Below are 13,339 nucleotides of genomic sequence, written 5' to 3'. Positions count from 1 at the left end.
CACTAATATAATATAATACATTTTATGCATAAGTGTTGGAGTGTATTCTGGAGAATGAAGCACTTTTCCTTCCTTTTGGCTATATGTAGCTGTTGTAGCTGTTTTGATGGTATAGAGAAATACAGCAGAATAGTTCTGGTTAGGAAGTAGAGAGACTTGTAGGCAAGTGAGGGTGAAGGCTATTTTAGCTAGGCTGAATTTCCATGTCTCTTGGGGAATTCGACTTGAAAATAAAAATCATCATTTTCTCTTGGTGTCTTTCAAAAGATTTTTAGTAAAGCTGCCGAGTCAGAGCTTTTATCTGATTTTTCATCTGGGAGATCGTTTGTCCAAAAATATTTATATTCAGTGTTGTCTAGCAGAGTCATTGGAATAGCGTTGTCTGCAAAGAAGCATACCTCCTCTTCACTTGGCAATATGTTTTTCCCTGGATGTGTCCCTTAGCAGTATTAACTCAGGCCATCCTTCTTTAGTCTGTGAAAGCTAATAAGATCACTGTCTAAGATGGAATGTATTCCTAACAGACTAATAAATTACAGGCAGCCATCAAACAAGAAAATGGACTGTAGTACAAAACAGAGAGTAGTATAAAGATCATTACCACAATTTCTATTCTGAAAGCTTCCTTATAAGCAGTAGCTGTACATAATAATTTTGGCACAAAACATTTGTATGGATTTGGGCAATGAGCTGGATGCAGCTATTTGGAGCCTTTCCCGGAGTTACCATTGAATGAGCTAGTGATGAACGGTAAGAAGAAGCCAAGCTTTTCCTCTGACTTCGATAGCATTACTTTTAAAAGGAATCTTTGTTTAATACAACTAAGTTATTTTTTAGATGCAGCAAACTGACAATTTTCAGAGGCCAGAGTCAGGGTAGTGTTGAGCTTTACCGTGATACAAAGAAATCTGCATTGGTAACATGCATTAGAGTTGGCTTTTATTTTGTTTGGACTCTTTAAGATGACATTGACAGCAAAAAGTAGAAAGAATATGAAGCTGCCGATGAGTGTTGGGAAGGCACTGAGGTCCCTTGGGAAGCAGTAGCTGAGCTTAATCTTTCCTTCAGCTGCGTTTAATATGCGTGTTGTTCCCTTTACAAGAATTCTTAGCCCAGTATGATACAGATCCGTACTGCTCTGTCAAATTCTTTGCTGAGCCTCAGTAGCTCAGGTGCTGCTGCATTCCAACAGCTGGGAATTGGGCATTTTGAGAGTCAAATATATATATATATATATATATATATATATATATATATATATATATATATGTATATATATATATATGTATATATATATATAAAATCATTACTTTTAGAGTCCCAGAAAGTGAGGAATCAAATTTTGGGAGTGGCTATGCCTCTGTCCTTTTGCTCTTTATTAGTGCTTTTAACATCGTGTCAAAATAAGTATCTGAATTCTCTCGCTAGCTTGTCTTGAAAACAATTGTTGTTTTTTTTTAATAATTAGTTGGTGACACCAGTTTGTAACACATTCAGTGGATCTTATTTCTTGAGCTCCAAATCATCTTTGCTTTCAAGAGCCCTCTGCTAGGTGGTTGTCCTGTCTATATACTATCCAAGTACCTGTACCTTAGAACTGTCTAGAAAGATTGATTTCTGGATAAAGTACAAGTCAGAGAGTCAGAAGATCTGGTTCCCATTCTTGTTTCCTGTCTGATTTTTGGCAGGCTTCCTCATCTGTACGTTTGAAATAATAACTGCTCTCATCATGGGATTTTGAAGCTATGTTAACTGACAGCAATAAAATGTGTTGAGATGGATAGATGAAAAAAGGTATATCGTAATGCAAAATCGCAGAAATGTAGATAGAGAAGCAGTAAATTAATGCTGATTGTTTTATCGTACTACTGTGGCCATATAATTGCATAGAGTCCTTATAACCCAGGCCTCCCACCTGAAACGTGCTGGCACCTGGAAGGTGCCCTAAGCAAACTGCTGGCAAAGTGAGGTTTGCTGTATCGTGGAATTACAGATAACACTTTCTATACTGTAAATTCAGCTGTAGGGTTCCTTTGTTTTTGTTCAGGGAAGAAAAGGTTTGCTTGGAAATTGCCCCTTGGGGATTTTTTGCTGTTGTTGATCATGCATGCATGATGAAATTTGGGTATGTGTTGGAACTCTTGTGACTTAACATTGTGTGTTAGAGAGTCAAGACTTAGTTTTCCAACAAATCTAGCAGTTACTTGAATCAAAATAAAGGATAAATTCTGAATTTTCAAGTAGAATAGATAAATACTAACTTCATTATTGATCAGTTAAAGGCATATGGTGTATTTAGCAAGCAAATAGCATCCAGACCCCTTTTAATAATTATAATCCTTTCTCTGTTTTTTCCTAATGCAAAAATTGTCCATTATTTAATGTGGCCAGCAGTGTGGAGAACTGAGGTTGCGTTAATGATGCCCTTCTCCTTGTTCTTGTCTACTGTGTTTGATCCTGTAGTCAGCTACAAAATAATGTATGGAGTGACAAGGATGGTATCTTGATTGCATCCAGCTGTCTGGAACAATTCAAGGGCAAAGAGGCCTTCCATGTAGCAGCAGATCCATACAAGCACCCACTAAAGAATACCAGAAATATTAAAATATAAGCCTGTTTTAAGCCTATTTCTATCAAAAGAAGCAGGTTGGTTAGGTCCGAAGCCAGCTGTGAAAGTAGTTAGGTTGTAGCCATATCTACTGAAGTTAACATCAGAAGTTGCATTTTAATTGTGCTTTGTTTTAGTTAGCATTAAAATCTTCTTGAATAGCCAGTTGTATTTCTCCACAAAAAGGAAGTTAGCATGGCTTAGTGGCTGTTTACTCTGGAATGTGGTGGCATCCTTGAGCTGTAGGGTCCTTCCAAAGCAAGCTTGTTTTTTTCATACTTGTTCAAGGCAGCCACTGATTTCAGAAATTAGGACTTAATGAGGATTGTGGTCTTTGCCCCTCTGTATTTCTGCCTTCCCATAACAGAGGTTGCATCTGCACATTCGTGTTTGCTTGGAGTGCAAGCCTGGTTAGCACAATGTCATGTCTTTGTTCTCTTCAGGTTTGGCGTGAGTTCCCGGACAGGTTGGTTGGATATCCAGGTCGCCTGCATCTTTGGGACCATGAGATGAACAAATGGAAATACGAATCAGAATGGACCAATGAAGTCTCAATGGTGCTCACTGGGGCTGCATTTTATCACAAGGTATCTGTAATAGACAACTTGTAGTATATGACTAGTATACATTATGAACGACTCTCTTCAGGAGCTTTATGTGTTTTTGTCATTCTGTGAGTGTTTTGTGGTGCCATAATTTTCTACAACAATCTGAGAACTAACTGCAAACTTTCCCTAAGCTTCTTTCTCTTTCTGTTGCTGTGGAAACAAGCAAAATAACTTACCTTCAGGAACTTACAGAAGAACTCTTGTCAGTTTGCATGACCACAAAGTACATAGTGTATTTTGCAATTAATGTGGCTATGGAGCTAGGCATTTAGGAAACAAACAAACAAAACCCACAACAATTGTAAAGAAATCCGTGTGCTGGTCAGGAATGGAATAATTTTGCACTTAAGTACTCAAAAATGATTCTCTTGTCTGCTAGAGCAGACCATCTGAAGGCAGTGTCAGTTGGCCTGTAATCCATCCTTAGCTGCCTGCTGTTCAGTGACTGAAACATTTAAAAGTCTTAAAATTACTGTATCTGTATTTAAAAATTATCTGTATCTGTATTTAAAAATTATCTTCTTCTCCATCTGTCATGCAGTATTTCAACTATCTTTACACGTACAAAATGCCTGGAGACATCAAGAATTGGGTGGATGCTCATATGAACTGTGAAGATATTGCCATGAATTTCCTAGTGGCAAATGTCACCGGCAAATCGGTCATTAAGGTAGGACTTCTCTGCAGTTTAGCTTTATAAAGTTTAAAAACACTTGCGTGTTCATGTAAATTCAGTAGTCTTGAATATATTATTTAATCTTTTCTCTTCTCTCATGTACCTCTGGTATGGTGTCTCATTCTTCCATAGTAGCAAATCCCTTTTATAGTAAAACTTCTGTGCTAACTAGGAACACAGAATTTTTTTATGCCATTTGCTTCTGGTGGTTATTTTAAACAACTAGATGAAGTATGAAGAAGGTAATTTAAATGATAGCCACACCAACATACATGTATTTTAACTATTTGAGATGACTTAAGGAAAGAAAGAGCCAACTGTCTACAGCTCTCTCTGTTGTGGACTGGCAACAGCTGATTTATAGGAATGTTAATTGCAAGAATGTTAATTGCAAGATCAGCTTTAAATGAACTTTTTATCCCTGAATTAATTTCCTGACATGTTTCGACACGTTTTCAAGTCTGGACATTCACTCTGTACATTCATTTCAAAATGTGTCAACTTGGAATGAGATTTAGAGGCCACCAGGCGTTACTTCAATTAGCAGGGTCCACTTTCCCATCTGTCCATCATCATTTACTGGGACTGGTGGCTGCACTTCCTAAAAAAGTCTTTAGAAGATAAAGTGTGTGTTTTTGCTGAAAAAGGTTTTGAGCTGTACGAGGGCACAGGCAGAGTAATTTGGCACCTCTGTGCGATTCGGAGAGCCTTGCAGAGTTTGCCAGTCAGCTATTAACTGGAGTGAGCAAAAGAGCGCCTGTTGGATTAACGTTACGGTGAAGTATGGGAAGCTATATTTCATCGCTGTTATGGCTGCAAGAACAAATGGTGTTTATACAGGGACCTTGGCAGTGAGAAAACAGTCATTAAACAGGAATTAAGGAGCTTGTCATCGCCACTTCTTTTCAGTTACAGAAGGAAAAACCCCTCCAAGCCGTTTTTATTGGGCCCCTGTGAATTTTGCAGTCAGCCGGGCCAGATGGAGCTGAATGGAGGAATGAAGTGGCTTTTTTTTTTTTTTTTTTAAACAACCCCCCCACCCCCCCTTGGTGAGACAGCTCAGTTTACACTGCAGGCATGTTCAGAGGTATTGTGCTGCTCTCTGTGCAAGGAGATTAATGTCCCTTCTGTTGATATTTGATGGTATCTGGCGTGCCTTTGTGCAGGTGACCCCACGAAAGAAGTTCAAATGTCCAGAATGCACAGCAATCGATGGGTTATCACTGGACCAGACACACATGGTAGAAAGGTGAGTGACCACCCTTTATTTCTCTGATTGCCTTTTTCTGAGTGCTAGAATTTTATTCTGTGTCTCATTAAATTAGGATCAAAATGTTCACTTAAATATAAATGCTCATAAAATAAAATGCTTGTTTTTTTTTTTTTAATGCTCTTGAATAAAAATGCTCATTTAAACATAAGTGATTATATTTCTCTAAAATAGTAACTTTGAAAGAATGTCTCATGGATTTGATCATTTAATCAACATAAGTCATTCCCACAAAGGATGATGTGACAACAAAAAGTGGACTACTACAAGAAAGGACTTGAGGAGGGTACCATTTTTAGCAGATTTTGCTGTAAAGCTTATAGGATGTGTGTGAAATTCAGGTGGTTGGCATTATTTTCAATACTGCCACATTTCTGTTCCATGATGGAACTTCAGCTGTAATGAATATGAGATTTATTTATTTTTTAGTCCAGACGGTTGTTAGCTTACCAAAAACTGATTGACTAATAAGGATATTAATAATGCTAGTTGAATGGATGTTTGTACATTGTCATTCTGAATCACTTTGTTTCCATTACTAAAGGGCATTTGCCTGCACAATTGCTTGTGGCACTTCCTAATAATGGCAGCAATACTTTTATGAGAAATTAATTTTGAAATGAAGTATGTATTTGCAAAGAAAGAGTTCAGTGAAATACTGAAAGTCGGTTAACCAGAAGTGTTTCATTCCCTGCTTTACAGTTTAATGGCTTCCTAACATTGACCAAGCACTAAGCTTCCTTTTTCCTTGGCTTCTGAATACATAAAGCGAAGGAAAGTTTGTTCACTTTCATAAAGCTGTTGGAAACCCTTGTTTGAGAACCCTGAGAATAAGTGTATATAGTAATTATTGGTTGAAATTAACCTAGAACCAATAAAGGCATTTCCCCTTAGGCTTCTTTAGGCTGTAGCATCTCCCCTGCAATCTATGGGAAAAATCATTTGCAGCCATAGAATTGACGGGGTAGGTAAGCAAAGGTAGCTTCCATAGTGCTGTAATGTACCAGCAGAAGAGGTGACAAAGTAAAAACAAACCTGCTGTGCATTTAAAATAGACTGGTTTAATTCTGAACTGAGAGAAATAACATGGATATCTTACCAATTAACATAGTTATGTCTTACCAATGAGCTTTTTTTTTTCTCTCCATCTCTGCAGTACTCAGCAAATTTAAAGTGTTGTATTTATCTCCTGGCCTTTTGCTACAAAAAGGATATTTATGTATTGAAATTTTGTCCAGGGGCTTATTTGTAAGAAGAGTATATAGCTCTATCTGTTTGATGTGTAGACACATTAAACAATACACACAAATACATGGTTTGTCTGGTTGATTTTTAACTGAGCATCGTGCCAGGCATTGAAGAGCATAACCACCAAGGTCAGTGACAAAGTGTTTGAACTGGATGTATAATGAGGCTAGATTAAAAAACAAATAATAAAAAAAATAAGTTGGATGTACAAATGTACCCCATGAAGATGGTAAAAATTTCTCTGCAGAAAACTTCCTAAGGAAGGGGCTGGAAGCTCTGTAGATCTTAAATGTTAGCTGAAGGAAGCCCAGGAGGATATTGTTTATCTAGCAATTCAGCACTGGCTTACAGGATGGGCTTCCCGAACCCAGTCGAGCTTTCCGATGATCGTAGTAGTAGCATTACAACACCACGTAGGAATTTCAGTCACGAACTAGGTTCTCATTAAGGTTAGCACTGTAAAAACAGAAGATGAAAAAGTGGTCTTTGCTCCAGAGTGCATTATGATGCGGGGTAAAGGTCATGCTTCCATGTCTCCAGCAATTCTCGTATCCTCGAAGTAAAATATCATTGACAGTTTATTGAGAACACGTTTAAACTGTTGCTTTGCTTCTCCTCTGCAGTTTCTAACAGTGGACATAACTGAGGTGCAAGAAATGCTAGGTAGACTGTGAATCCACATACTTTTTTGTATCCAGCCAAAGCTGTAAATACTGCAGTGGAGTCTGGGTGCAGGAGGGGAAGCTGTGGGCATATACAAGTCAGGTGTTTTCAGGCTTCATTTTGAAGATTGATAATATAAAACCTTCTCACCCCACTTGTGTTAATTATCTACCACTCAACTATTATCTACCTTCAGCATTTTGACACTCAGCAGAGACAACGATGGAAAGATGGTGCAGTGGTATGGTTGAATTGTGCCTCTTATTTTAAGGGATTTATTTTTTTTTTTTGACCAGTAGTGAAGATATTTACAGCCAGTCATGGGAAAGCCAACCCTGCTATTTGTCCTGCTGTGCAATTTTTCTGAGATAAATAAAAGACTTAAGTCCTCAGGGTTATCGAGCTCCATCATTAAAATACATCAACTAAAGGAAGCTTTGAACCAAGAATCCCCTTCTTGCCCTGGGTTAGCCTTTACATCAGGTCTCAGAAAAAAAACTTTAAAAGGATCTCATAATCCATGTATTTACAGGTGTTGTTTAAGTAGCAACAAGTTTTCTGCCTTTAGCAACTTTGCATCTGGCTCTCAAAAAATTGAGAACTTTATAAGATGCAGCCTAGAGGGCAGCTGTCTATACAGTAAATGTGGCAAGAGGCTGAGCTGCTTCTGCAGCTACACTAACACAGCGTCTTATTTAGGGCATGTAAATAAATAGTTGTTGAAGTCAAAACAGGAGGACTTTCCCTTAAGAGGCAAACTGGCCGGGTAACGGTTGACCAGAGGCTGTAGGTGCAGAGTTACCCTCCCCAAAAATATTTGAAGGGAGAGGAAGCTGCTTGAGAGACCTTAACAAGAACAAGGCTGATCCAGTCTGTCAGGGGCAACAGGGCTCCCAGTTTCCCAGTTCACACCATCTTAATTCCTTGTTGAGCACAACCGTGTATTGTCAGCAAAGCAAGGAAAAGATGAATAATTTGGGGAAGCAAAGATGCCTCTCTCAGTATGAATTTGCAAAATATCAGCACAACGAAGACAAATACCTACCCTTCTTATATGATGACATGTTTTCTTTTCTTGGCTTCCTACCTCTGCATGTTTAATGTGCTGGATGGCCCTTCTGTTTTATGTGGTCCAAAAGTGGCAAATGCTTTGGCATTTGAGTGATTTAGTTCAGTGCAGGAAATGAAATTTTTGGAAAGGGGCAGCTTTCCTTCGAACACACTTTGTGGTTTATCTGTGACATTTCTTTCATCCAAAAAGCTGCTTCTGATATTTGAATTTGACGTTTCCTGAGGACCAGCTTTTCCAATTCAGCCAGAATGCTTAGAACATGCTTTTTTTCCATTTTTTTAACATTATTTCTTTAACAGCAAAGTGGTTTGTTGATGGTTGAAGGTACTGTACTGGTATGCTTGAATGGTTTTACCACCAGAATAATTTTAGCTGTAGAGGGATCCCGTCTTGATATTTTCTCCTGAGACCTCACCTTTGGTTTAGCAGTGCAGCCTGTGGAGGGAGGAGGTCAGTTGTCTCCTCTCTCCATCCAGCTTTGCCTTTTGCTCTGAGGTGCTGCTGGGTTTGGGCAGCAGGCTGAGACAACGAATTCATTTCGCGCAGGCAGCCCAGCAGCTGTGACATTACAATGCCTTTCAGTCATTACTGGCAGAGGCAGGATTTGAAGCAGTGGAGGAGAAGCCAAATCTCTGTGTTTACCTCCATTAAATATTTTATTCAAATATCGCCCATGAAGTCAATTTCTGACTCCCTTCTCAGGCCAGGAAAGGGCTTGAAATATGACCATTATAGCTTGAAACAGCTAGGTAGGGATGTGCCATTCTACAGCTTGGGCTCTGTGTTTTTCAGTCATTTACTCCAGTTAAGCAGGGAGCCATAGGATGCTGAGAGGCTGAGGAATTAATTTTGAAAACCAGTTTTGCTGTCCCATCTACTTCAAACGAGTGTTCGGGCCAGCGTTGAGCAGTCCCCATCACAAAACTGTCACACTCGGTTGCTGTGATTGACTGGCTCTGCTCAGGAAAATTATCCTGGAGCCGCAGTGACCCCCTAACCCTTCGAAGGGGTCGGGGAGGGAGTGCAGTGGTTGTGGGGCGAGAGACCTGCTCCGGGACCGCCTGCAGCACAGCAGCCTCTCTAGCCGAGTCAAAGCACTCGTCTCTGTTTTGTTTTCTCTTTTAGTTTCTAAACAGTGGAAGAAACGTGACCCTTTTTCTTGTACCTGTCTCTGGTGTGTTACATCTAAGGGACTGTCATCATGATTCTCGGTGTCTGAAAGCTTTAAGAGCTGCATTATGAAGTAGGGAGTGATTGTGGGCTGAGTGCTGGCCAGGGTGAGATTAGGCACGTTCTGCTTGCCTTGCTTCCACAGGTAGCATGTCTTTCAGTGAAAGAGTTAAAGGAGCACTGGAAGGTTAAACATCTGCTTGCTTACTTCTTGGAGCACAAGGCTGCTCCCTTCCACAGCACTGCTGACACCCGGGATTATTAAAACTGAAAGAATCGTCAGCGGTCTCATCTTTATGCTAATGGGAGGCCTTACTGCCCAGTATCTCATGATTTAGACAAAATAAGCTAGTTGGTTTTCTTTTATAGTTTTTTATTCAGCTTCACCTTTAAGTTAGAGTATAATCAGTGCTACCTATACATTAAGGCATGATTATTTTTGTGGGAAAAGGCAGAGCTTCTGAAGAGGTGTGGGGAAAAAAAAAAAAAAAGAGAGACTTTTTGTAGAACTTCACTTTCACAAAGGCTTGCATTTTGCAGAGCTGTGGTTATGAGCCAAACTGACCCAAGAGCGGCCCTTTAAGAGACATGTTGGCAGTTAATCTGTTCTGGTTTACAGCATGTACATCGCTCTAAGAATGACTGGAATTCTAGGGGGAGGGAGAGGAGCAGCTTTGACCTCCATGTGCACATGTGCTGCTGCCGGCATCCCCTTGCTCTTCTCCGTGATTAAACGGATAAATCAAAGAACACCAGCTCCTTTTCAGTTCTCTCTGCAATGAGGCTCTCTTTTTTATTGAGTAGTAGCCAGCATGGCTGAAATACCTCCAAGCACACGAGGGGAGGTTACTGCGTTGTTTTCCTACCAGTTGTGTTGGTGTGGGAGCTGGTAGCCAGCCTGGTTATTGTGGTTCTTAATCACGCTGCTTTCCCTCTCACCAGATCTGAATGCATCAATAAGTTTGCCTCTGTCTTCGGGACCATGCCCCTGAAAGTGGTGGAGCACCGAGCCGACCCCGTCCTGTACAAAGATGACTTTCCTGAGAAACTGAAGAGCTTTCCCAATATCGGCAGCTTGTAACGGCAGCTGTGACACAAACCTGAGTGCTGAAAACACCGGTGGAAAAGGTGCTAAGAGGAACATGAGGCCCTGAAGAAAACAAAAACAAAAACAAAAACGCTAGGGTGGGTTACACCCACGGGAAACGGGAACTAATGTTGTATTTTAGTATATTGTCTTACCTTTATATTGCACAAAGGTGGAATGGAAAGCTGAACAACTGACTCTCTGTTGCTCACAGAGGATTGATTATATTCATGCGTCCTACCAGAAATGTCAGACACTTCTCCCCAAAGGAGGCTGTGCGCCTGGGAGAATAAAACTGAATATTGCTCTGTGTGGCATGAGTGACCTCTTCTATCGAATGTGCTGCAGTCGTCTGATTCTCTAAGCATCCATACATTTGAAACAACTGCCTGGATTGTGTAGGTGCTCTCTTTCAGGAGGAGCTTATTTCCTGGGTTATTGGTGGGCCTGCAACTTTTGAGCTTAATTGTAGGCTTAATTGAATACCAAACCTGTTTTTCTGCATAGTGGGACAAATATTAATTTTTTTATACAAAATCTGTGTTTATCACGTGGTTTAAAGGGCAAACCATTTTGTGTTACTTATTTTTTATGTGAATTGAGACAGACAGCAGCTGGGAGGATGGTCTTCTTAATGCAGAGAGACCTGCAGGATGCAGCTCCAAATGCTGCAGCCCTTCTCTCCGCGTAAATCTCAGGTTTTCTGCTGCGTCCATGCAAGAGACCAGGACTGTGTTAAAGCGAGTATTTCACAGAGAAGTATCTTTCATGTTTGCTTTTCATTATCAAAACAGAACAGCCAGGTAACAACTCTACATCATAGCCATACATTGGAACGGCAGCTGTGAAGGCAAGTTTTAACATCTGAATCCTCTTCAGCAAGCAGCGTGTTGTAGTACTGACTTGTAAAAACCTTCAATTTACAGAAACTCCCAGTTAAAGCTTTGATGTGCAGGGATATGTGTACACACAAGACACTAACACACACTTGCAAACTCCTGTAAATTACTGTTGGAAAAACTGCTGGGTCTTAGCTTGTGATTTAACTAAGGAACCCATTGCTATGGGCTGCCACTGAAACATGCTGCTTAGGAAAGCTTTTGGAGAAGCTTTACATTTCTGAAAAGCATTGGAATTGTTTCTCAATACTGAAATTAACCTGAATTAGAAAATTAAATACAGCAATAACAGAAATAAAATTGCTTGGACCATTACCTCTTGTCCTTTGATATTAAAGACGATTCCACGTTGGGCTGAGAAAAGAATCTCTTTTTCAGCTCCACTGATAAAACGTCTGTTACCAGATAAGGGTGATTTGGCTGTCTTTTGAAACCTCCCTTGCTGCCAGTTACAGGGATATCCTCCTCGATGGGCTGTTTTTCTGCTCTGCTATGAGCAGCCTTATTCCTCAGATTTTGCCAAACCCGAAACAATAGGACAAGTGTTAGGCATCACAGTTCACCCCCTCTCCTAAGCTGGATAGGCAGCAATGACAGAAACCAAATGAAAGTCAGGCTAGAAACAGGAAACATCTGCTCCTATTTGTCTCACCCCCACTAAGACTTATCTTATTGCCCAACGCAGTGGATGTGCTGTGAATGAAAATCATATTGGAACAATAGCTCTGAGGGGATGCTTCACTTCATAACTCCCCTGGGATGTGCCTGTAAACTGTATCGTCCGAAACTCTGGGAACGTTTAATTACTAGTAAATGCTTTTCACTGTAGTCTTTGTTTCATTCCGAATTTGCTGTGGGAGGGGGTGTAAGGGAGCTAGGAGGACAGCTTTTGCAGTGACAAAAACTGCTTCAGCACAGTGGGTATGACAAGATCGAGGAAGGTTTGTTGGTTGCTATTTCTCCTTTGCAGTATCGTGTGTTCATTCACGTGAACCTTCCAAATCATTCCAAATCTTTCTGTTGCTTTATGCCCTGGTGCTTGGGCATCAAGAGAAGCTCAGCACATTTATTCTATGAAAGTGTAGCGGTCACTTGAATTTTAGCCTTTCTTTTGGGGCTGATATATTTTGGCAATATAACTGAGCCGTAGCATCTTCCTTACACAAAGTTGTGAAGCTGCTCTGATTTCTTGCTTTTTTCTCAGTAAAGCCAGAAATCCACATTTTGCCTGGCATCTTAAAAGACTTGGAGGATTTCAAATGGTTGGTGGATTATTTTCAGGTGGGGACAGCCTAACCAGCCCTCCTAAACCGGTCTATGGTCTCCAGTCAGTAAAAGGCACCAGATCCTTGTGTCTGCATCCCGGAGTATCTGAGTGGGTTCCCCTTCCTCAAAATGCCAAGTGACCTGTATCAGTCGTGTTTTACCTTTTAGCACTTTACTTTCATAGCCCTGTCTCACTTACATGGTAATTTTTCTCTGTGCCATAGAGAAAAATGGGCAGTTGACTGGTTTAAAAATAAATAAATAAATAAAATAAAACGGCTTGCTTCCCCACTACATTTATATTTGTTTTGGTTTTGTTGGTTCAAAATCTGTAAAGGTAAGATGTATCTGTATGACTGATTTGGAATGGTTTTGTTGTCAGTCGTTAAATTAAGACCATTGTTAACTTTTCATTGTATATATGTTATCAAAAGAGTTTAACATTGGTATATTAAAAGGTAAATCCAAGGAGCAATTGCTGTATTTCACTTTCTGAGCCGCGCTGGTATACATCAGGAAAGACAACTGCATTTACAAGGAGAATTGCAATGACAGGCTGTTTTGCTACATAAATCTCTATTAAACTTGAATATCCACAATGTACTTCAGCAAGACCTGTCAATATTTTGTCTTGCCTACTCGTTCTTCCCTACGCTGAAAGCTCCATAACGAGCGTCTGGCACCTTGCGTACTTACCACAGGTAGAGAGAGCATCTTGGCATCAGGAAAGATCTCAAAAGGGTTAATTTGTACTGCAGAGATCTCCTGTCCA

General features: G+C 40.1%; 1 protein-coding gene across 1 annotated transcript in view; it reads left to right on the top strand.

Moving 5' to 3' along the window:
* The window catches only part of EXT2 (exostosin glycosyltransferase 2), a 69,483-nt gene extending 56,448 nt beyond the window's left edge, over positions 1–13,035 (top strand). Inside the window, exons 11-14 of the mRNA XM_084519862.1 lie at positions 3,052–3,195; positions 3,758–3,886; positions 5,059–5,141; positions 10,258–13,035. Of these exons, the coding sequence (XP_084375988.1) occupies positions 3,052–3,195; positions 3,758–3,886; positions 5,059–5,141; positions 10,258–10,396 (495 nt within the window). The 3' untranslated portion in view covers positions 10,397–13,035. The remainder of the gene's footprint in view (positions 1–3,051; positions 3,196–3,757; positions 3,887–5,058; positions 5,142–10,257) is intronic.
* Positions 13,036–13,339: the final 304 nt, after the last annotated feature.

Source organism: Aythya ferina, assembly GCF_964211825.1.
Source record: "Aythya ferina genome assembly, chromosome: 5".
Classification (NCBI taxonomy): Eukaryota; Metazoa; Chordata; class Aves; order Anseriformes; family Anatidae; genus Aythya; species Aythya ferina.
This window is presented reverse-complemented; position numbering and strand designations above follow the sequence as displayed.